The sequence below is a fragment of the Eschrichtius robustus genome, chromosome 19 (genome assembly GCF_028021215.1).
Source record: "Eschrichtius robustus isolate mEscRob2 chromosome 19, mEscRob2.pri, whole genome shotgun sequence".
In the NCBI taxonomy this organism is placed as follows: Eukaryota; Metazoa; Chordata; class Mammalia; order Artiodactyla; family Eschrichtiidae; genus Eschrichtius; species Eschrichtius robustus.
In genome coordinates, this window is record NC_090842.1 from 29,876,686 (window position 1) to 29,901,915 (window position 25,230).

At 51.2% G+C, this 25,230-nt stretch overlaps 1 protein-coding gene across 1 annotated transcript in view; it reads right to left on the reverse strand.

The window, feature by feature from the left end:
* SLC6A2 (solute carrier family 6 member 2) overlaps positions 1-25,230 on the reverse strand; it is a 37,361-nt gene that overhangs the window by 4,859 nt on the left and 7,272 nt on the right. The window contains exons 2-9 of the mRNA XM_068527821.1: positions 19,852-19,983; positions 18,877-19,114; positions 10,574-10,712; positions 5,609-5,743; positions 3,816-3,919; positions 2,446-2,570; positions 1,587-1,699; positions 213-341 (exon numbers count right to left, since the gene is read on the reverse strand). Of these exons, the coding sequence (XP_068383922.1) occupies positions 213-341; positions 1,587-1,699; positions 2,446-2,570; positions 3,816-3,919; positions 5,609-5,743; positions 10,574-10,712; positions 18,877-19,114; positions 19,852-19,983 (1,115 nt within the window). The remainder of the gene's footprint in view (positions 1-212; positions 342-1,586; positions 1,700-2,445; positions 2,571-3,815; positions 3,920-5,608; positions 5,744-10,573; positions 10,713-18,876; positions 19,115-19,851; positions 19,984-25,230) is intronic.

Below are 25,230 nucleotides of genomic sequence, written 5' to 3' on the forward strand. Positions count from 1 at the left end.
ATTTGTCTGGATATCCTCAGGCTCAGAAGGGACAGATAACAACGGGGTGTAACCCTAGGGGACTGGGCCACGGAGTCCAGGATACCAGGCACTGCCATGGTTCCCCTGAGCTCACCCTAGCCCTACCCCTCAGCTTCAAGTCTGGGAATATCTGGCTGGATTGAAATGCAGCCTCAGAAGCCCCAGGTGACCCAGAGCCCAGCCCCCCTCACCTTGGTTATGCAAAACAGGGCCAGAAGGAAGGTTCCAAAGGAGACACCAAATGTGAAGAGTTTCCGGTGTCGTTTCAGGACCTGGAAGTCGTCGGCCAGGCCCGTGATGACCGCCTCCATGCCTCCCATCTGAAGGGAACCAGGCAGGTGGGACACAGGGGTGAATGAAAAATGTTGTCCAACATATCAGCAAACAAAGGATGCTGCAGCCATCAAGCCATCAGCCACTACCGCTGCCCCCGCAAAGGTGCACCTGAGGGGACTCAGGATGGGAAAGAAAGGATACTGGCCCTAGATAGCTCAGGTGCATATCAAAGGAATGATTTCAATGAGCCCAGACTCTTGCATCTTCCCATATACAGAAAAGCGCTAAATTCATTAACCTGAGATGTCTGGTTTTGTTTAATTAACAGTCATCTTTTGATGCTCTGACCACCTGGTTTTTGCTGCAAAAACTCCTACAGATCCTGGCTCCCCCCTGACCTCTTCAGAGCAGTCCCTCAGAGCGATCTGAGAGGCTGCCTCCCAGGCTTGAAGTCCCCAGAAAGTCTGCCAACTGAAACATAATTCTCAACTTTCAGGTTGTGCATTTTTTGGCTGCACCACGCGCATGCGGGATTATTAGCTCCCCAACCAGGGAGTGAACCCGTGCCCCCTGCAGTGGAAGCTCAGAGTCTTAACCACTGGACCACCAGGGAAGTCCCAGGTTGTGCTTTTTTTTTTTCAGTCAACACAGGAGTGAGGGACTCTCTGAACCCCAGTCTCAGGCCTCCCGGCTCCCTTGGACCTCCCGCAGCCCTGGACTCATGAGCCCTGGAGGCTGCCTTGCTTCTCTAGAGAAATCAGCAGGTCCTCCCTTCTCCCCATCCTCTCACCCCACTTCTGCCCCGTTCTCAACCAACCTCAGAACTCAGAAACCATGTGGGAGAGGGTGAAGAGTTAACTCCTGTCTCCCCCTTATCAACAGGGACCTGACTCCTGTCCACTCACTCAGCCTGAGTGGATGCTGATGAAATACCGTGGGAAGAGTGGTTGGTTAGAGAACAAGAGTTCTAGCCATGCCCTCTCTGAATTCAGTTTCCCATCTGTAAAAGGAGAGTATTGGGCTGGCTTATCCGAGGTCCCTTCTAATGTAGAGTTCCATGATGCCAAGTAGGTTTCTCTTTGGTTCTTGGCTTTGGCCTAAATCTTGCCTTTCTGAGTGAGTACTGATTTCCTTGTTTGCATTTAAATAAGGTCTTCTGCAAACAACTACTGATCAGGGGCTTGAATGGTGGAGAAGTTTAGACTGAGTAGTGTGAGTGTATTTAGGGGAGGGAGGGTCAGGTCTAGTGGTGTCTGTGGGGGGATGGTATCCCCAGCAAGGTCACTCACTGAGCTGTCAATTCCCAGAGCCAGGAGCATGACGAAGAACACGACAGCCCAGAACGTGGATCCTGATAGGGTGGAAATGGCTTCTGGGTACAGGATGAAGACCAGGCCAGCTCCTGTAAGGAACGTCAAGGACCTCATTAATAGCTGGGACTGTTGGCCTGAGCTGCAGATGATAGGAGAGCATTTTGAGGCCCAACAAGCCCCAGCCCAGCCCCGCCCCATGATATTTGGGCAGTCATGTGTAGATGGAGCAAACCAAGGTCTAAAGATGACTGATGAAGCCAGCTCCAGCCTGAGTTCACCTATGCACCAAGGAGGTTGACCTCAAACAGCCAAGCCAGAGGGCAGTGCCTCTCCTGGACCGCTACAGGCAATGGGCCTCAAACCCCACCTCCTGCACCCCATGAGGGATCCTCTTACTCTCAGAACTTTGTGATTTTCAGAGTCCATCAGAGGCAGCCCCTCCCCAAGTCTCGGCCTGTTTGTGGCCATAAGAATATGAGAAGCAGCGGGGAAGGACACGAGCTGGTTGAACAACTTCAGTCGCCTGAGTCTCAGCTTTCTGATCTTTAAAGTGGGTCTATTAACACTTGCCTAGTGACACTGCAAGAACTAAACAAAGATATGTCAAGTGCTTAGCACAGGGGCTGGTACAGAGTCAGTGCTCCAAAATCTATCTGGTCTGGCCTGACTCAGAAGATGATTCTGCCTGGACTTCCTACTGATGGCCTCAAAGAAAGTGGGCAGCTGGGAAAGCTCCGTGTCCAGTCCTCTCAGTCCCGCAGCCACAGGAGAACTGCTAAGAAAGGGGTGAGTTTTTCAGCCCCCTCCTCCTCAGTGGGCCAGTCTGCCCACCCACCTTCAGTGGCAACATCCTCAATGTTGACCTTGTGTTCGTGGGCCATGTAACCAAGGATGGAGAAGATGGCGAACCCAGAGATGAAGCTGGTGACACAGTTGATGGTGCTGGTGAGCAGGGCGTCCCTGAGGGAAAAGAAAGCACTGTTAGTTCAAGTGGTCTGACTCTCCCCAACCCCTCTTATGGACTGCTGGACCATCTATGGAATCCACGGCTTCAAATGCCAACCCCCTCTTCAGCGTCCCTGCTGCCACATGGACCCCCAGCACCCCCCCACCACAGGGTCAGAACCTGTAGGTGCAGAAAATAGGTCAGCAGCTTCTGGATGAAACACTTTGATACCAGAGCCTGATATCAAACTCTTATTGGGAAATCGAGTCAACAGCCTCCTTCCTCAACCAACTTTCTGTGGCTCCCCAGTGCCTCTCAACTTTTCACCCAGGCATTCAAGAGCTTTGCTGAGAGGACCCAACCTTCTTTCCAGGCTTATTTCCCATGACTCCCCAACATGTACTCTCTGAGCAAACCAGTCAACTTGCTGGTTCACAAACGTACCACGTCCCCTGGCTTTGCTCATGCTGTAAGTTGTCTGCTCACTCCGTGTCTGCCTATCCCCACCCTAACTATCTTCCAAGGCTCACCTCAAACGCACCTCTATGCTCTTGCTGATCCCCCATCAGATGGCTGATCACCCCATTTCCTTAGCCTCCCTAAAGCCTGTCCCACTGGTCTGTATTCGTCCTACTCTGTCTTGTACCAGGGAGGTTATGATTCTGTCTTAAGCCTTTGATAGAGAGGGATGGAAGCAGCTCCATCTGTGCCCATGTCTGAAGCCCTCACAGCACTGGGGCTGTGGGAGGCAGCACTAAATGCTTACAGGACCAGATGATCTAGAGCACGGTCTTCTGACTCTACGGCACTGAGCAGACTTCTCATTCTGCTGTGTGGTCTTAAGCTCTGACCCTGCCAGGCCCTCACCCCTCAAGCAACCAGCCTGGATATTCCAACCTTGTCTGCCCGGGCATCAGATGGACAGACAGGCAGTGCTGGCTGCTCTGAAAGCCACACAGTTCCCCTCTGTCCCAGCTACCCACCCTCATGATATCCCAGTGTTAGTGGCCTCAACTTTCCCAGCTCCTCACCCTGCATCTATTTGGGAGGTGTCCTGAACTGACATATGTTCATCAGGACCCCCACAGGCCATGTCGGAGTTCACAGAACGTCCAGGATGGTCTACTGCACTTCATTTCACAGGGAAAGAAACCCAAGAAGAAAATTTGACTTGTCCCAGACCAGGGCCCTCTCTCCCATCCCTGCAAGGGTTGATTCCCAGGATTTAGAGCTTTCCAGAGCCCCAGGAAGGATCTTACCTATAGCAGTTGTTGTCAAATTTGTTGTAACTAGCAAATGCAATCAAGACACCAAATCCAGCGCCCAAGGAAAAAAATATCTGAGTTGCAGCATCAATCCATACCTGAAATGGGTAGATAGAGGCCATCACCCTCTGTTTCCACAGAACTGGACTACCTCACTGCTCCAGAAGGGATGGGAAGCCCCAGGGACGCCCTAAGACCTGAGGAAATGAGGTCTGAACTAGAGATGGGGAGCCACGCAACTCCTGCTCTCCCGCGGCCTGTACAAAATCACTGTGCAGAGAGGCTGGGGTCTCTCTAGCATCTCCCAGCCTTGGGTGGTCATGAGTGAGCTCACCCCAGAGGAACTCACTGGCTCAATTTGACATCCTGATTTTCAAAGAAAGTTAATAAACAAAATGTTCTAGGCTAGAATGTGGATAGGGCAAGGGCAAAGGGTTATGACTATCTCAGGGGTTATGGAGACAACATCTTCAGAAAGGGGTAATGATTCCTAGTAGCTTCTACCAACCCATAGACAGTGGTGACTCCTTGGTGGCCAATGGGGTCTACTTCCTTCATCTTTTGGATGATGAGACTGCATGGCTGGAAGCCCGGAGATCTGAGCTCCTCTCCAACCTCTCAGCCTCATGGTCTTGCCCTGGTGAATTTCACTGTCTATATCTCAGTTTCCTCATCTGTACACTGGGGATAATTTTACCTAGCTCACCAGGAATAAGCCACAATTCGGATTTGTGAGACTTCTGTCATCTCCCCACGCGTGCTATTCTAGACTTCCCCTGCTTTGTAAGCAAAGGGTGTAATGAGAGAAGCAATCTGACGGAGGAAGGTAGATCTGCTCCCTGAGACGGCACTCAGGCTGAGTTTCTACTGTCCAGAAAGACTTAGGATATTTAAACAATGCAGAACAGATAGAACTCTGACTTGCTTCACAATTTACAAGGCTGTTTCATGTCTTACGCTCTGTTATTTTTCTGACAGTTATTAAGGAAGTAGGTTTTTCTCTTGGTCACTGGGCTATAACACTGAGTTGTGCTGGGACAATGGGAGGTGTGTACTGGGAGGCGTCCGTCCTAATCCTATGTTGATCTTGCCTGCCAGGATGATTATGGGTTCAAGTAGAGTGTGGGGAAGTCTTTGGGGATTATGAGGGGAAATACTGAGGTGTGGTCACTGAGGCAGACGCGAGGGAGGAGGCTGGAAATCACCTCAGCTGTGATTTGAAGATGCTCAAGGCACTAGGAACCTCTAGGATTGTCCCTGCTCCCAGCCTCACCGCGCTACTTTGGACTCCACTCCACATTCACCCCGCCTTCATTGTAATCTCTACCTCTGGGCAGGACAGTGAGCTCGAGGGGCTGCGAGGGGAGAGTCAGCAGGGTCTGGTCTCCCTGCGGCTGACACTGCTCCTTATGCCAACATCACAGATGGTACCAGAGGCCAGGGTTGGAGACCAGAGTAGAAATAGGGCTAGGGGGGCTGGGGTGAGGCTGGGGCCACGGCACAGGGCGGAGGTAAGGACCCAGGACAGGGTACTGCTTTCCTTGAAAGGAGGGGTCTGCAAAGGCCACTCAACAGAACCACAGATCCCAAGCCATCAGAGCCGGACAGGCTCACAGAGACTGTCAGGTGCAAATCAAATTGGCCTTGGTCAGGTGGAGAAGCTGCAGCCCAGCGTGGGAAGAATCCATCCCAGGCTACGCAGAGCTGGGACCAGAGTTTCTTCCACTGCCTGCACCGAGAACCCTCCCCGACCCGGGCCCAAGGGTGGGTGGTCACTGGGCACTGACCGTGGCCTCTTTCAGACGGTAGAAGTCGATGTGCAGGTAGGCGTTGATGCCATTGGAAGCGCCGGGCAGCGTGATGCCGTGGACCAGGAGCACAAACAACACGAGGTAAGGCAGCGTGGCCGTGATCCACACCACCTGGCGGTGGACAAGCTCGAAGTGAGAGCCTGACTCTGCTGCCAGCGGGGTGGGGGGGCCGGCGGGGGGCAGCCAGTCACACCCGCCCCACACCTTCCTTCACACAGTGCACGGGCTAAAAGCTCCACCTCCAGGCCAGGCCTGGGGCACTCCAGGACAGAGCGGACAGACCAAGGCTGCACCCAATGAGAAAGTCGGCACCCTGGGGGCACCGCTGCCAAGGAAGCCAAGGGCAGCGAGGACGCAGACTCTCCTGGTGCCCAGCGCCTCCTGCTCTACAAGCTTCCTGCGCTGACTTGCCCCAGGTGGAACTAGCACCCTCACCTTTACGCCCTCCTTCCTCCCTTCTCTCCCCCGCTCGTTTACCTTCATGCAAGTGTATCCTCCTAAGCTCACCGCCCAGGGAGGGATGTGGGCCGAAAGCAGAATCCCTGGCTGCTCTTTATTTGCGGATGGATTTAGGGCAAAGGCAAACTGCCTCGTCCAGAAACCCATAAGGGAAGAAACTGTCCCCAGACTGAAAAGAGACACCAGCCCAGCCTGCCCACGATGAAGAAACAGAGAAGAGAACTGGGGAGAGGAGAAGGTTGAGTAGGCTTCCTCGCTGTTCCTTCTCACCCCTGACTATACATTAGACTAGTCTGCGGGAAGTTATAGACAAAAATGTCCAAGTTCAGACTCCATTTTTGGAGTTTCTGATTTAATTGGTCTGGGATGGGGCTTGCACTCCATGCTTTGAAAGCTCCCTCAGGTGGAGGCAGGGGACAAAGACAGATGAGGATCACTTATTGAGCAATCTCCATCTGCTAGCCCAGCAGTGAGGACCTCTCACCGCATCCTCCCGACTGCCCTGGAGGCGGGCAGGATCAGGAACTGCCCTCATCTTGCAGGTGAGGACACTGTAGCTTAGGGGGCATCATTCATCCCGAGGTCACCCATTAGGGAACGATGGTGCCTGGGCTCCAACCCAGTGGTCTGACCACAAAGCCATGTGCTTAATCACTCACGCTACTGCATATCTGAGACCCAGGTTCAAGTCCCGGCTCTGCCAAGACGGCTGTGAAACCCTCTCCCTCTCTTGGCCTCAGGCTCCCCATCTGTACAAGCAGGCTGGAGTAGGTGGCTTTGGAGAACCTTCCAGATCAACATTTAGGCGTTCGGTACAGGCTTGTAGCTGCTAAGTGCTGGTTCAGCCAACACCTGTGAGCGGCGGGTGGGCAGACAGGACTCCAGGGCGGCAAGCGGCAGTGTGTGCACACTTGCCCGACGCCCTGGGGGCTGACTGACCTCCGCCCTCTACCCTGCGGTGGTCGGTGGGCCAGGGTCACAGAGTGTGTGGTCTGCGGTAACCCCTTTCCCTGATTCAGACTGTACCTCGCCCCCCAGTATCCCAGCTGCCAGCTGTGGAGCCATCTTCCCAAGAACAGAGCCTTCACCGGCCAAGACGGGAAGTGTGAACACTTGCAATTCATTTCAGACCGGCTCTGTGGCTTTGGCAGCCTGCTAAGAAAAGATCCGTGTCCTGTTCCAGACGTAGTCTGGGAAGAAATAAGCAATGCTCTTGGTTTTCTCATGAGCCAGGGTATAAAAACAATTAAAGACAGGACACAGCAATGCCCTGCATGAAGTTCCTTATTCTAGAAAGCCCCTCCCCATGGACTGCAGGGGTCCTCGCCTGCTCTGGAGGCAAAACGTGGGCAGGGACTTCAGACGACAAGTTTCCATCTGCAGGGGGCTTCCTAGGGCAACACTCCCGCCCCACTCGTCATTACACTCCTCAGGGGAGGGCGCGAGTCCTCCTCCTCCAAAGGTGACTTTGCACAAAGAAACGGAGCATGCGAGGCTCCACTCCTTTTCTCTTTAGCATCAGTCTCCCCATAGACAACTCAGGCCTGCTCCAGCCAAGTGCTAAACAAGGTGGGGCAGGCTGTACCCCTTTGGCGATGGCTACAAGAAACTTAATCTTGGGGTGTAATATTAGAAGCCTGTGGTGGCCCCTCACCCAGGCCGGCAGCAGTAGTTAAAGCTCATACACCTTCTGCAGCTCTGCTGCCTGCAGAGGCCAGGAAAGCCCTGCTCCTGATACCCAGGAGAGGCGCAGAGAGGCTGGACAAGGCTGGCCTGGGGCTTCTGTAGTTTTGCTTGCAGCTCCTTCCACGGAAAACCCTTTCCCTCTGCCCCATCTCTACCTGACCTAGCCCAATGCCACCTTCTCCACGGTCTTTGCAGACCCTCTCAGTCTGAAGAGTTCCTTCTTCCACTAATGTAACATCTTATGCTTTTTGGACCATGGGCACTCATGGTAAGAAAAACCTTATTTATAGAGACATATGGGTTGCTATAACTGAAACACAAAAATTCCACAAGACAGCTCTAACTTTAGTATGTGCAATGCATGCTGTTATTATCTAGACGATTTCATTTTGAAAAATTGTGGTGACCCACTAAATTGATTTAATGACAGTTGAAAAACCCACAGTTTGTATCTCAATTAAAGTGCAACCTACCTGATGTAAAACTGTCTTCAAGGTAAAGTTAACTTTTTTAAAAAGCAAGATCTATAATAGTGTGTATAGTTTGTGACCATTAGTGTTTATTGAAAGGGGGACACACATATGTCTCTGAACGGAGATGCAAGAAACTAATAACATTGACCTACATCTACCTGGCTATAACACACATAATACTACAATCAATTGAATCTGTCTTATTTCTTCTTGCATCACTAGTACTAGCATCAAGTCTGGCACATAGTAGGTATCCGTAAATGTTTAATGAGTTGAATTCAAAAGAACACTTAATGAAGTTCCCCAAACTTATTTACCCACCTACCCTTCTTCCTATCTTCCCTTCTTTCCTCACTAGTCCGTCAATAAATATTTACTGAAGACCTACTATGTGTCAGGTGTTGGGATGGTTGTGGTCCTAGCCTGGTTTTGCTCTATCTTAGAATTCCTCCAAGCCCTGGTCTGCATTTCATTTGGGTTCTTCCTTGGGGCAGATACCATGTCTCCAATATGCTGATAGGAAGTTCCACTTCAGGCTCTTGTCAAATTTCATTCCTGTTGGTTGCTGGTCCCCTGTCACTATCTTTGCTATCTATGGCATAACCAAGACTTTAGGAGAACCAGAGAGAACCCTGATGCACCCCACTTTTCAAAATCAGTTGCCTAGGGCTTCCCTGGTGGCACCATGGTTAAGAATCTGCCTGCCAATGCAGGGGACACAGGTTTGATCCCTGGTCAAGGAAGATCCCACATGCCGCGGAGCTACTAAGCCCGTGCACCACAACTACTGAGCCTGCGCTCTAGAGCCCACGAGCCATAACTACTGAGCCCGCGTGCCACAACTACTGAAGCCCGTGCGCCTAGAGCCCGTGCTCTGCAACAAGAGAAGCCACTGCAATGAGAAGCCCGTGCACCACAAGGAAGAGTAGCCCCCGCTTGCCGCAACTAGAGAAAGTCCATGCACAGCAATGAAGACCCAACGCAGCCAAAAATAAGTAAATAAAATAAATTTAAAAAAATTCAAAATCAGTTGCCTAATGAAGCTTCTCATAAATTCATGCCTACCTGATTATTGTTGCCTTGTAACCCCCAATGAACATACACACTGTGTGTTCCACACTGACTCTGGGCTTTACCACAAGACTTATCTTGTTCATTGGGACAATAGCAAGCATGATGTAAACAGAGACTGCAAGAGCTACTTGTACATTGGGGCTTGTCTCCTTGGAACATGCTCTTGGAACTCAGCCATCATGCTGTGAGATACCCAAGCTACAGCGCGAGGCTGTATGGAAACCACCCAAGGTGCTCTGGTTGACAGCTCCAGTTAAGCTCCCAGCCAGTACCAACTGCCATCCATGAGTGTTAGCCATCTTGGAGGTTCCAGCCCAGTCAAGCCCCCAGACATGTAGCTCAGGCAATATCACATGGAGCAGAAGAACCACCTTGCTGAGCCCAGTCAACCCACAGAATCACGAGAGGGAATAAAGTGGTTGTTATTTTACGTCTCTACATCTTGAGGTATTTTGTTACACAGCGATAGCTAACCAAAACACTGGACAGAATATTTCCCAGCTACAGCCTCTTTAATACAGCCAAGCTCCACATGGACCCATAGGGCCCAAATGGAGCTGTTGTTCTCATGATATTCCTCAGGCTCAGAATCAATGTGGCCCATGACCTGAGTATACTCCACCCTGAGGTGCTGACTACGGGGGGCAGTGTCACCTAAGTCAGAATGCCAACTCTGGCAGGCTCTCCTAGGTCATCGAACCCTGTGCTCCTCTCTCCAGGAAACGTAGACCCTTGCGAGCACTCCGCACTGTGTCAGAGGATGCCCCAGGATTCATCTAGATGTCTTCTGGAGCGTTCTCAACTACTCAAAAATTCAGAGGTGGGAACAGTCAATTTTATAGTGAAGGAAATGGTTATATGCTAGAGAAGGCTGCAATATTTGCATGCAGTTTTAGTCCAGAATTTAAGATTTATCAAACACATGTCAACAGGTTGCTCTGGGCTTTTTCCAGAGACCCTTGGGGTGTCCCATTCCCTGGTCTCTGCTATTAGGGAGGCTTTGGTGGGAAAGTGTGAAGAACCCTGATCCTCTTGCACTCCCTCATCCTACTGCTGGGGAGTCCTGGGCTTAGGGAAGGGAGGGGATTCATCTAAAGTCTCCAGCAAGCCAGTGGCAGAGCTGGGGTGCAAACCCAGGTTTTGTACTTCTAGCACCACCTTTTCTTTTCACCAACTACCTGTTTATAGGTAGAAAAAAACATCTTTTTTGAGGCCAACCTCCCAACTGAAAGAGAAACAAAGATATTACCTTTCCTGATGTCTTCACTCCTTTCCAGAGGCTAAAAAACAGGACGATGACGACGACGATCAGACAGAGCAAGAGCTGCCACTGGGGCAGGCCGATGTCATGAATCCCACTACTCTCATGAAGGTGCAGGACGCCACGCCTGCGGGGAGGAGAGGGGAGCGGACCGGGGAAGATGGTGTCGTCAGGGAGGATGACCAAGGCCTCGACCACAGGCCAGTCCTCGAAAGTGCACGTTGATGGAGACAGGCCCTGGGCTGCCCCGGCTACAGCCCTGCATCACTTGGACCTGCCCTGCACAGTCATGGCCTGTGTCCAGCACCTCCCTGCCCTGGGCCAGCAACTCATCTGGGGAGACATCCCCACCCAAGGCTGCTTTTTTAACCGTAACAGAAGCTTTCAACATAACAAATATCTCTTGAGTGCCACCTGCAAGCCAGGTCCTGGGGAGATGGTGGTAAATAAACAGAGGAAAGGTCTCTGCCCTCATAGCACTCATGGTCTAAAGCAGTGGACAATGGAACATTTGGCAATGGCTGGAGATGTCTTTGATTGTCACGACTTGGGTAGGAGACATCTAGAGGACAGAGAAGTGGGACATCCTATGATGCACAGGACAACCTAAACATCCTATAAGGCACAGGACAGCCTCCAAAATTCCCATGTTGCTGAGGTTTAGAATACCTGGTCTAGAGACTGAGATAAGAGTAAACTTTTCTCCTATTTGGGAATATCTACCCCAACTAAAGGTATGTGTATCCTCTGCTTTAGCAATTCCACTCCTGGGTATTTGCCCAATAGAAACATGTACATATGTTCACCAAAAGACATGGTCTAGAATGTTGATAGCAGCATTATTCATAACAACCCCAAATTGCAAAATAAATATCTATAAACAGTAGACTACAGGGACTTCCCTGGTGGTCCAGTGGCTAAGAATCCGCCTTGCAGTGCAGGGGATGCTGGTTCGATCTCTGGTCGGGGAACTGAGATCCCACATGCCTTGGGGCAACTAAGCCCGTGCGCCTCAACTAGAGAGAAGACTGCACACTGCAACAAAAGATCCCGCGTGCTGCAACTAAGACCCAATGCAGCCAATAAATAAATAAATATTAAACAAAACAAAACAAAAACAGTAGACTACATAAATTATGATATATTCATAAATTGGAATATTATATAGCAACTAGCTCTGCATGGATGAATCTCCCACACCTAATTTCGTGAGAAAGAAGTCAAAACTGAAAGAGGACTGCTGGGGGCAGGTGACAAGGCTGTGGACAAGTAGGTGATGGCTCCAGCCACCTGGAGCTCCTGGGTGACAATAGCTGGTGCAAACATTCCCCATCCTGAGCCTTTTTCCTCTTCAGTAAAATGGCTCTCACGAGGCTTACATTGCAGAATGTGAGACAGTGCCTAGAACCCAGGAAATGCTCAGCGCCAGTGGTCATTGTAACTATCATTCTGATTGAGTCCCAGCCTTCAAGGAGCAGCGGGCATTGGCAAAGAAGCTAAGGAGTGCCCAGAAAACTCAGCCAAGGGAGTCAGTGTGGCGGGCTCCACGGAGGGGGTGGCTGGTGCCTTCTCTGTGGGCCTGTGGGAGAGCCGGTGAGTTGAGAAGGGGTGCCCAGGTGTGGTAGGGGCGAGATGGGGAGAGGGAGGTGGGTGGTGACAGGCAAACAGAGGAGTCTGCAGTGAGCGCACAGGAATGAATGAGCAGAGCTGTGTGGCTGATCAAGGCCCACAAAGACCCGTGTCCCCATCTCCAGAACGGCCTTCATCCCCACTGCCCCCAGGCAGGATGCTATGGCTTTAAACTACTCACCCTGCATCAGCTTCCCTGAGCAATCAGTCTCTGTGTCTGGCCCCTCCTAGTCCTATCTCTTGATCTGCAACCAACAACCCCGTCCTCATGGCCCGATGCCAGGCTGGACCCATATTCTGTTCCACCAGGACTACTGTAAAAACTTCCTCATCCTCCCGCCATCCCAGTCTCTCTGCCTCCACTCGGCCTCCTTAAATCCACAGTCTGTGCTGCCGTAGAACCATCCGATTCATCTGAAGTTGTGTTCTAACTTTGTCACTCTTCCGCCCCCGAATCCTCAGAGGCTCCTTATCACCTAAAACAGTGGTTCTCACTGGGGGCAATTTTGCCCCTGCCTTCCCTGGACACTTGGCAACAGCTGAAGACATTTTTGGTTGTCACAGCTGGAGGGCAGAGGGGTGTTACTGGTGTCTAGTGGGCAGAAGCCCAGGATGGGCCTAAACGTCCAAAATGCACAGGACAGCCTTCCCACCGCAACACAGAATTATCCAGCCCCAAATGTCAAAAGCATCAGCGTTGTGGAATCCTGGTAGAGAGGATAAAAACATAAGCCTTTCAGAATCGGAGGCCTTTCTCAATCGTCCTGTACCAAGTGCACCCCATGCCTTGCCACACCATGCCTTTGGCTCCTGGCGACCACCAGCCACTTGTCATTCCCGAATTACATGAAGCTCTTGTCACTCTGGGCCTTGGAACTGTCTGTTCCTTTATGCCTAGAACACACTTCCTGGCCCAATGTGTCTACCTGGTGAACTTCTGTCCCTGCTAGTCTCAGCTCAAAAATGAGGCCCTGGCTGAGGTCCCTCTCCTATGCTGAGAAGGAAGGTGAGAGAGGGAGTGGGAGAGGGAGGGAGAGAGTGGGAGAGGGAGGGAGACAGAGAGGAAGAAGAAGGAGAAGGAGGGGGAAGAGTAGGGGGAGAGAGAGGAGAAGGGAGGGGAGGAGGGGGCAGGGGAGGAGGGGGAGGGGGAAGAGGAGGAGAAGCATGGGGTTGGGGAGGGGAGAGGGGAGGGGAGGGAAGCGAAGGGAAGGGAAGAGATTGGAAGAGAAGAGAGGCCGGGCATATCTAAAAAGATGGAGAACCAGAATCAGGTACTGAGCCCATCTGACTCTTAATCCTGCTTCTTCCCATTTCTTTCCATACGGGCCAAGTATTGAATGGTATCAATAACCATTTGGCCAATTTGACTGTTAAAATCATGAAAAAAAAAAAAGGCACTGAACCAACTGTGCTTGCCCTCAAACGTGCTAAAATGACTCTAGAATCCAATCAGATGGCCGAAACGCCTCCTAACCGGCCCAGGTGACCCACATGTGTGTGAGGTCCACTTTCAGCCTGGCAGTGGTTGTCTAGATATTTCATCAGTGAAAAAGCCAGACTCCAGAGCTGATTTCCAAGAAAAGTGAATCCAGCCTCTTCCCCCGTAACAGGCCCAAGCCTTGGGGGTTAGTACAAGTAACTTGGGTTTGTTGTAGTTTTCCAGCAGTTTAATGAAAATGAATCATCGTGGAGTACACGGTCCAGACTTTCCGAAGTCTACAGGCCAAACGGGCTCAGATCTCACTTTACATTTAAGTGCAAAGGGTTAGTGTTGGGGTGGAGGGAGAGTTCTCTTCCCCACCAGGAACAGGCAGGGGGTAGAAGTTTTCTATTCCCTGAGCGTGTTCACCAAGGGTGCCCTTTTACAGATTAAGTTACAGAGCCTCGGGGTTTCCTTCAGCCTTGGGCTATTTGGCTTCAGGCCTGGAGTCTGGGGAGTATCGAAGTTTTAGTCCCTTGAATGATATGTTCAATCTATCGGCTTAAATAAGTACAAGATGGCAAGAGAATCGGCCAGCAGGCTCTGAGGAAAGCAAGAAAACCAAGTAATCTCCTCAGGGTTGGCCCTGGGAGTCCTACCTGCTGGGTCCCCAGACTGAGAGGGGGTAACTTTTAAAGCAGAAGCATTTAGATATAAGGGCCATTAAAAACAAATCCAGAGGCAGCTCATGACTTAGATACTGAGAAGCACACAAAAGCAGCTTCAAGGTGAGAAAGAGATGCATGAGAAGGGCTCCGATCTCCCCACAGGGACTCCTGCACTCCTGTCCCGAATACACCCCACTGGAGACTCTGACGGGATGGAAGAGAAGACAGGGGAGAGGCCTGTGGATGGGGCGAGGGCCTTAACTCAGACGGCTCGGGTTCGGATCCCAGCTCTGCCACTTCCCTAAAACCTGTACCACTACATTCTTATCTGTAAAATAGGAGTAATTCCCCCCTCCATGAACTGCGAGGACTAAATGGGACTTGGATATGAGAAGATGCCTGGTGCCTGGCTCACGGCAGGTGTGAAGCTTGGGGTGGGGATGTACTTCAAAGGATGGAGGAGGGGAAGGAAGGGGGAGGAGGGGAGGGGGCAGGAGCTCTGCAGAGCAGGAAGCTGTAGAAATAAACCCTGGGTTCTGCTCCCCACTACACCCCCCAAGCCCCTGCGGCCCCACGTAAGAGAATGTCATCTCCTTCCACCTCATTCTGCTCACAGACAAGCCGGGAGGAAGTTTCAGGCTGTAATTAAAGCAACCTGGGTTTCAAAACCCAACTCACTTTCTCCCTCCGGCTGGGGCAGATCTGCTGGCTATGAAGACGTCAGAGAAGGAATCAAATAATAACTAGACTAGAGACAAGGCTACCATTTCCCATTTTAATTTATAAGGACGAGGGCTGCCAAGAGCAAAAAGAAAGATCCTGTTTTCTTCCTTTATCATGAGACGATAAAGGAGGAAGCACGGAACCAATTACACGTATCAGCAGCACCCTGAGCTCCACTATCCTTTACCGTCTCCTAGTCCAAACCACACTTATAAACTAGGAAGGCCTAAAACCTCCGCCTGCAAGGTCCCTAACGGTTCTGGGAATGTCCGAGGCCACACCCCCCTAAGGAGAAGAATAAAGGAGGCCCTAGATTTTCCATGACATGATACTGCAGGCATGTTAGCCTGAGCCCACTGAGAATCTTATTCTGTTTGAGATGGGAGAGTGCAGTGGCTAAGACAGGGGCTTTCAACCTTGGCTGGATATGAGAATCACTGGAGGAGCCGTTAAGAAAAATCTCCACGCCCCACCGGCTGCACCCAGACCAACGAAGTGAATCTCTGGGTGTGGGATCCAGGCATCAGTGTGTTTTAAAGCTCTCCAAGTGGTTCCAACGAGCAGCCAGTGTTTAGAATTGCTGGGCTAAGAGCCTGGACTTTGGAGCCAGACTTCCTGGTTCAAACCCACTTCAAATGTCACTTCCAAATGCATGGCTGGGATAGAATCTAAGCTGGATAGATGTTAGTTGTGACTAGGACGGTATTTTGGAATAATCATAGCCGTTTATAATGGCTAGAATCCAATATAACACAGAAGTTAAGCCTGCAGGCTCTGGAGTTTCACTGCCTGGCAAGGGAGGGGCCAGGGTGAGGAGAGTGAGGCTCCTGGGGGCAGAGTGTAAGGGGGCGCTCACTCTTGGGGTCCCGTAGCTGCAGACCGTCTGGGTCCAAATCTTGGCTCTGCACGGGACTAGCCATGTGGCCACGGGCCAGTGATTTATTCATCCGCGAAATGAGGCCGCGTCATGTATGCAATGAAGGTAAGAGTTACGGAAACCTCATCAGGTCGGTGTGAGGCTTACACTGAAATAACACATACAGAGAAGTTAGCAGAAAGCTTGAGGCACACGGTAAGTGATTAGCTGTTGCTGCGATGAGGAGGAAGACAGGGATGGTGGTGTTACTGAGATGCTTGCTTTAAGTAACAGCAGTCCTTCAGATCCGTCCGGGGCTGTAGAAGGATTTCGAATTCCATGACAACTGTGGACCCTCTCCCCACAAAATTCCCAAATCTACATAATTGTGCACATGCCTGCTGGAAGTCTGCAGAAAACACAGATGGGGGCAGGTGGACACACAGGTCCAGGACCCTTAGCAAATTCTCCGCCATGGCTCATTGAGGGTAGTTCCTGGGTCCTGAGAACCCTGACTCCTCTGAGCCCCAGGAGGCAGCAGACTTTCCAGAGGCCACCTTTAACCACACCAAGACTCCTTGGTCATGCTGCACCGAGATGGCAGGAGTGGAAATGGTCCTCAGGAACCCCACTCTCTGGATAATCAGGACTCGTTCCAAGGTCCTTGGCTTAGGGAATACATAGGACCAAAGAAGAGTGGCCCTAAGGTTTTGGTGTTGGTGAATTTGTTGTTTTCCATCCTCTAGACCTGCACTGCCCAATACGGTAACCACGAGCTTTTTACACATAAACGAATGAAAATTAATGAAGTTAAAAATTCAACTTAGTCACGCTAGCCACATTTCAGCTGCTCACTAACCCCGTGTGGCACGTAGCTACTGCAGTGGGCTGTGCAGACATAGGACATTTCTATCACGGGGAGTTCTCCTGAGCAGCACTGCTCCAGACCAGCAGTCAGCAAGCCATGCCCCACCGCCCTGCCCCCCAATCCAGCTGTGGCCCATTGAGTTATGGCCTGTGAGCTAAGGATGGTTTCTATCTTTTTAAAGGGTAAAATCAAATAAAGAATATGCAAGAGACCTATGTGGCCCACAAGGCCCAAAATATTTCCTATCTAATTTTTTACTGGAAAGTTTTCCAACCACTACTCTGGACCATGTGTACCTTGAGAGTGAGGTTTGAGTGGGATTTACTTGTCCTGCCCCACAGCTTGTACCAGGGACTTTCTGCTTAGCTGCTAACACTTGTGTAGGAGTTGCTAAAATGGGACTCACCCCCGCCTGAAGCATAAAGACGATAGATGCTACATTCTGAAGAGACCACCATGCAAACATCTGAAATTAGGTGACTGCAAACAAGTTGACGATTACCAACCTCAAGGACTTAAAAGGATGGAGTAGAGGTTGAGAGAATTCTAGGGAGCAACAAAATAAATAATGATGGCTATGGGTTAAAACCACAGAATTAAATAAACACCAATGAGCCCATACTGATAGAAATGAATAAATGAGTAAACGAACGAATGAATAAATAGGGGAAAAGGGACTTTTCAATTAATCTAGAGAGAATGATGGGACTAGAAATCACTTTAGACCAACACTATAAATAATAATCCTCGTTTGCAAGACTCACTGAAGGATGGTAAGAACTGTGGGCAAAAGTCTGATGACAAATGAGATATTTGCATAACCTCAAAGTAACTTCCCAGAAGACACTTACTAATTACAGAGAATAATGCTACCTCTGCACAGGAGGAAGCTGGTAGATGGCACTTTAGCCGAGTGATCAAGGTCAACATGCCTAGTAATAAGAGACTGGCATCCTGTACCCCCTGATATGATATGCGCCGAGAAGGACACAATGTCATTTCCAAGTTATTCTTGCCAAAAATGTCAAACTCAGTCTAATCAGGAGAAAACAATGACCAACCCACACTGAGGGCTATTTTATAGAAAAACTGACCAGTGCTCTTCAAAAGCATCAAGGGCATGACACTCAAGGAAAGACTAAGGAACTCTCACAGATTGGAGGAGACTAAGGAGATGTGACAATTAAATGCCACATGGGACTCTAGGCTGGACCCTGGACCAGGATACGACATTAGTGGGAAAACTGACAAATTCAAAAATAGTCTTTAGCAGGTTAGTTAATCCATGTTAGTTTTCTGATTTCAATCATTGCACTATGGTTGTATAAGGTGTCAACATTAGGGGAAACTGGGTGAAGGGTCTACAGGGGCTCTGTGTACTACATTTGCAACTTTTTTCTACCTCTAAAATGATTTCAACATAAAATGTTTCTTTTTTTAAAAGACGTTCTGTCTTCTACCACCAGTCAGTGCCTCTCATGCACATAGTCCATATAATTTCTCTGAGCTGTACACAGCTGGCCTGCCTCCCGCTTCCTAAATTTCACTCACAAACTCTGGCTACTTTCACCCATGGAAGCCCCAGAGAGACAGCAGCACAGGGGGGACCAGGTGACAGCTTCAGGATAAGATCGACTTGGGTTCAAGCTGCAGCTCCATCATCTACCAGCTGAGCCCTTAGGTGTTCCCCTGGCTGACTTCATCAATTCTTACGACACCTCCTCCTAGAAGCCCTCCCTGACCACCTGCACTAAAGTTCCTTTTCCCTACACAATCACTGTGTAGCACTGGTTTTAGTTCCTTAAGAGCACTTATACTCCCTAAAATGTGTTTGATTTCCTGAAGGGCATGTTCACGCCGTACAGTGTTCTTGCTTCCTTACCTTTTTGCTAGCGTGTTGTCTCCCCACCCCCATTCCGTGCCAGAACACAAGCTCCTCAAGCTTTGTCCACGGCTGTATCCTTGGCTCCTAGCCAGGATCAGGCCTGTGGTGGCTGCTGAGTAAACATTACAGTGACTGGTGTGGCCCCCTCCCCTCCTGTGGTTTTCCTTAGCGTTTGGCTCAGGTCCTGCCCAGCACAGGTCTCGATGCGCCCGTGTGAACAGGACAAGGGGTTGATGACTTACTCATAAAACTCTGCTGCCGGCGTGAACTTGTACTTGGAGTACGTGGTATGGTTGCCCAGCACGGAGCTGTTGAGGAGCTTGGGATCGGTGCAGTTGGGGCTGTTCCAGGCATGGCCGCAGTCAGTCCAGGGCAGGTGAAGGGTGAAGGAGGAGAAGAGGTAGTAGAGTGACCAGGCAATGATGACATTGTAGTAGAAGCCAACGTAGAGTGCAATGAGGATCACAGCGTAGCCAACTCCTGGGTGGGGGGCAGAGGTGGTCAGGCAGGGGCTTCCCCAGAACCACCTCTCCTGGGGAGCTGGCTCCAACCATTGCACTACCCGACCCCCCACACCTCTCTTTTTTTCTGTAGCAGATTGTCAGAGCCCTAAATCCCCTAGGGCCCCACCCCCCCCCCCCATTCCTTTGCCTGAGGGCTCTCTCTTGCCCCTGGAGCCCCTTCTATCCACTCATCAGGCAAGGCAAAAGGGCCAGGACCTTTAATGCCCCAGGGAGCAGCCGGGTCAGGTGTTGGAGCATAAGTATCCCAGCTCCCCCCACCCCTTGGGCAGGATAACACTGAGGCATGATAACATTCTCTCCCAGCGGAATGAAGCCCCTTGCCCACGGTGGAAAGGCACGTGATCCACTTATCATGTCTGCCATGGGAGCAAGAGGGGAGAGTAGTGGTATGCGTGCTGGGTACTTCTGACACTTCTATGAGTTTTTCCCATTCAGGAAAACAGACTCCCTCTGGTCACTCAGCTGTACAGCCTGGACTGGAGCCCAGATTTCCAGACTTTCTAGGCTAAAGCTGTTCCTGACGCCCCCAATGCGTTCCATGTTACTTTGAATGGCGGACGCGCTTGACCTTGCCAATAACTGTAATTCTCGAGAGAGTTGGTCTACCGCAGATCCCACCTTTGGAGCAGATTCTCCAGGGGCAAACAGAAGTCTTGTAGAACAACCTTTGACTCCCCCAGATTCCTTCTTTACCTTTGAAAAACGGGCAGATCTTCCACACAGTGGCTGCCCCCTCCCGGTTGTACTGGCCCAGAGCCAGCTCCATGTAGAACAGGGGCATGCCAGCGATGACGAGGAACAGGGTGTACGGGATCAGGAAGGCACCTGGAAGACACGGAAGCAGAGCGTGAGCCCCTCGATCCCTGCCAGCCTGGGGCCTGCCCCTCAGCGTGTGTGGACCCATGTCAGCCAGAGCTGTGAGGGTCCTCATTCATGTCACCCGGCCACTTCTCAAGGGATGTCTTGTGGTAGGTAAATCAGAGCAATTAATACAAATAACCATAACATAATAATAGTTATAGCAATAGTCATAATCATAATCATGAGGTTCTGTGCTCAAATTAGTAAAATCTGTGTTCATCAAAGCTAAATAGGCTTGGGCTTCCCTGGTGGCGCAGTGGTTAAGAATCTGCCTGCCAATGCAGGGGACATGGGTTCGTTCGAGCCCTGTTCTGGGAAGATCCCACGTGCCGCAGAGCAACTAAGCCCGTGCGCCACAGCTACTGAGCCTGTGCTCTAGAGCCTGCGAGCCACAACTACTGAGCCCGCGTGCCACAACTACTGAAGCCCGTGCACCTAGAGCCCGTGCTCCACAAGAGAAGCCACCGCAATGAGAAGCCCGCGCACCGCAATGAACAGTAGACCCCGCTCGCCGCAACTAGAGAAAGCCGTGCACAGCAACAAAAGAACCAAAGCAGCCAAAAGTCAATTTAAAAAAATAATTAAAAAAAAAAAGCTAAATAGGCTTGTTTCTTGCAGGATTCTCCTAGCCTTTGATACACAAGCGCAAGCTGTGACGGGCTATGAGGGAGATCAGGTGCAGTCTTTACCAAATTAATTTCAACATAGAACCCTTCCTTTCATGAATCACAACTCTGGGGAATGCCAATCACCCCAAACCCTTCCTTTTATAGGGAAGGCAATTGAGGCCAGAGAGGGAGAGACAGTGCCCAAAGTTACATATGACTGAGTTTTCATTTTGCTCATGTCTGTATCAGTTTAAGGTCACCTCGGGTTTTCCCAAACATGACCTCACTGGATTGTCCTTAGTCTCACATCAGCTCACAGAAATAATCAGAGAGGGTCATTATCTCCCCCCAGGGGAAACTGAAGGCAGAGAAGGGAGTCGAATTGGTCTTGTTTGCACTGTTGCTAAGTGACAGAAGCAGGATTCGCATTCATGTCTTCCAACCCATCAAGCTCACTCTGTTACTGCTGGCTGAAGGTAAACAAACACTGGAGCAAAGAGGCCAGAGGCTCAAGTCTCTGACCAGGGGAGATGCCCACCCAGAACACTGCCGAAGCTACAGGGAGCCCTTGGCAATGGGCAGCAGCAAATCCCTGGGAAAATTCCTGGTAGAATTAGACACGTCTGAGTTCCAGAGACAGTTCTCGGTATGCCTGGTAGCCTGGGGTGAGCTTAACGGGCTCTGACGCCGTGAGGTGACTCACAGGGGGTACTTGCCACGTCAGCCTAGGCTGCTCCTTGGCCTGGTGCAACCGGAGGTGGCCAGGCCAGATCCCCACTCCTCTCGCCATTGGCCTTTGGCTGAGATGTCGTAATCTTGGAAACCAAACACTCTCTGACCCGCCCACACTAGGAAAGTGCAGAAACCGGGAAATACGTAACGATGATAATATTAGGAATATAATATTCCCTGCTGTGTTCCAGGCACTGTGTTCCATGCGATGTCTCATTCCATCTTCACAACAACCCTAAAAGTATTACTACCGCCATTTTAGATGTGGAAACTGGGGCTCCAGGCTAGCAGAGAATTGTGGCAAAGTCGCATGCACCCAGAGTCAAACTCCCCCAGCTACTCAGACTGTCAGTCTCCACTTTCCTCCCAGGGTTTCTCCTCAGGAAGCCCAGGGCTCTTAGGGACAAAGCATGAAGTTTTGGCCACAGTGCTCTGAGACCCAGTCCTTCTGAAGCAGGAGACGGACCAGCAGAGTGGGCAGTAGGGAAGAAACCACTGGAACATGAGTACCTCCTATGCATCAAGCAGGGCACTGGGCACTGGACATCTGTGATCCCATTTAGCCTACCCAGAAACCATCTCAGGTGGCAACTGCTATACCCATTTTTCAGAGGAGGAAACTGAGGCTTAGAGAAATTAAGTGACTTGTCTAAGTTCACCCAACTGGTCAGTGATAGATCTGGGATTTGGGCCCAGGTCTGCCTGGCTCCAGAGCTCCAGAGCCATTCCCCAAATATTCTGCTGTTTCCAGAATATCCCAGCCTCGATGGAGGACATGAGTCTGCATAGAGGCTTGGTGGAGGGTGATCTGAAACTGGGACTCTGGGGCCAGCTGAGCCAGCTGGTCTGCTGGTCATGGGCTGGTCCAAGCCTCCAGCCCCTGCTCCAGGCTGGACTTCTTTGAAACGGCCACATGCCAACCTCTCTCTTCCCCTCCTCATTTCTACTCTCAATCTCCACCCTTCTCTTTCCCCACACAGAGAGGGCTAGTCTGGCACTGGAACCCACGTCTGTTCACGCTGCTGATAGCAATGCTGGTGTTGCTGATGGAGGTCGGGGTGGTGGTGGTGACGGTGGAGCTGGTGAAAGTAACAAGTACCATTTATTAAGCCTCCGTTATATGCCAAGCCACACACTAAGTTTTTGCATAATTATTCCTTTAAAACCATCCCTGAGAATTACCACCAATCCCATGTAAAAGATGAGGAAACTGAGGCTTAGAAAGGTCAAGATGCTTGTCCAAACTGGTAAGTATGCTTGCTTGGCTCCACATCTGGATCTGTCGGAGCCCCACTCTGCCTTGTGGCCGCCTGTCACTGCCCTTGGGGGCCTGGAGCCAGAGAGTAAGGGAAATAGACGTATTAGAGTATTTAACGGGCCTGAAGACTGAAGTCAGTGGCCCAAGGGACAACAGGGAAGGAAAAAGCCAGGAGTCATGGCTCAGATCCTGGCACCGTGGTTTGCCGCTGTCAACCAGATGTTCTTTTCTACAACCAGAGGAAAGAGCAACGCCAGCCAATTCACCAGGGATCTCACATTGGCCAGTTTTCTCAACTCTAACCCTCTGGGTGGCACTGCCAACAGGTAGGTAAATTGCCCAGTTTGAGATTCATCTCCTCTTGTGCTGGCTGGGAGTTCCAGTGGAAGGAGAGGAGGAAAGATGATGGGTCTGCACAAGCCCAAGACTCTTCCAAGTGCTTTTGATGCGGGCCAGCCAAAGCTTCAGGTGGTAACAGACGGGGAACGTTCAAGAATGATGGAATGGCTGAGTACGAATGAAAACCAGAAAGCTGCCCAGTGGCCAGTGTCTTATTCTAAAAGAGGACATCGACCAGGGAGATGGCCCAAGCCCCCTTGCAGAAAGATCTGGAGGAAGCCAGGACAGAGCTGAAGAGTCAGAAAGAGGTTTCGGGGGTGCCTGAGGTCAGCTAAGGATGCTTCTCCTAGAAACAGCCCTGCAGCAGCTCCTGGGACACCGAGGCTGGTTGCAAACTTCCTAGAAGGTACTGCTCTGCAAGGCTCATAACTGCCACATTCCCACGGCCCTGCCTCATCTCCATGCGTGGCAGTGTCAGCTTTATCCAGCCTCATGCAGGGCCAGAGAGCTGAGAACCTAAGGAGCTTCAGGCCCAGAATCCTGGCTCTGGAATGCTCTGGCTGGGCTGACAGGGTCAGACCTCCTGAGGGTCTCAGCTCCTAGGAGTCGCCAACATCCACACACGTACACAGATGCACACCTGTACATCTTCATGCAAAGGTACACACGGATTCTGCACGTCAACACACTCACACGAACACAGGAAGAAAAGAGTGTCAACTGCGAAAGGGACTCCGACCCGTGGCCTTCGGATGAATTCAGTGAGAAAAGCATCTGTCTGGCACACACTGCCTGATGCCCCAGCATTAGAGAGGAACCCTACTGGTCAGAGAGGGGTTCTGGACTCCTCTGTGCAAATGCCAAGTCCTCAGAAAAGGGAAGCCAGCGGTCACTCAGTTCAGAGTGGGAAGTGCTGGAGCAGACCCCTGGTGGGTGAGGAGGACCCCAGGGGAGGGGACGGGATGCCTGTGGGAGGTGGCTCAGCAAGAGGAGGTGCGGGCCAGGCCTGGTGGGGGGGTGGAGAGACTGTGATCAGGGAGGGGCTGCAGGAGGGACAGGAGGGTCCCTTGAGACCTCACTGGACCAGCTTCCCAGTTGGTGGAGGGTAGGATTCCTCAAACTGGCCACATCCTGATACATTAAGAAGTGAAAACCCACAGAACTGTTCGCCTGGTGCCTGCAGCTCAGCTATGGGTTCTCATTGCCCCTGGCTTTCACCGGAATTCCAAGAAAACCTTGGTCAATGCCTACGGGAGCCAGATTTGTCCCCACTCCCCAAGTACCCCGAGGGCATAGACATCAGGGTGCAAAAGAAGGTGAGATTTCAGTAGAGACAGGGCTGCATGCAGCAGGCCCACCCGACTTGCAGAAATGGGGACAAGAGCACCCGTGGAGACTTACCCTGCGATATCTACATATTTAAAGGTGACAACTCAGGCCACAGCTGTTGAACCAAACCTGCTCTATCATCCTACCTTGACAACTCAGCATGGTTCTATTATAAAGTTCAAATCTGGAATCCCCAGTTCTTGGAGCTTTGTGCTGGAGTGTGGAGGCCTGGGGGGAGGCCGCACCCTGCTTCATCCCCACCTCAGCTCCAACCAGCAGTGTGTGAGGCCTTTTGCACGTACGTGTGGACTCTTGTGCCCACACGTCTAAGCTCTGTCCACAGCCTCTGCAGACAGGGGGCCTCTGGCTTCCCCTTGGGCCTGGGGCTGTGCAGGCCTGTAACACAGCCCAGGCTGGGGAAGCAGGGTCCAGGTAAGAGGACCTTGTAGACTGGGGTGGGTGGATGTTGGAGTGTTTGGGCAGGGAATTCCGGAGTCCAGGTACCTGGAGTTTGATGGGGGTTAGAATCAGTGCTCTGGGTGGGCAGGCCCTCTCAGCCCTGGCCTGGGTGAGGCGGAGAGGAGGGCAGAGCAGGGCACAGGGCCCTCTCTGCTCTCCAAAGCACAGGGTCCAGGGCAGACCCCCTGTCTCTGCTCTGGACTCCTGACACAGAACTCCTAAAACCCCTGCAGCTTCCTGAGTGATGGGGGTGACAGGAGCATCTTACGCAGAGCTCCTAAATCCCTGGGGATTTTCTGGGTGATAGGAGTGTCTTTCGTTCTAATGAAGCCACTCTTGGTGGGCTTCTGGATGGGGGCTGGTCCCCAGAAAGATCAAGCCATGATTAGAGGCTTAGGACTTTCAGCCCCACGCCCACCCTTCAGGGAAGGAAGAGGGGCTGGAGATTGAGTTAATATTGATCATGCCTTTGTGAGGAGCCTTCAC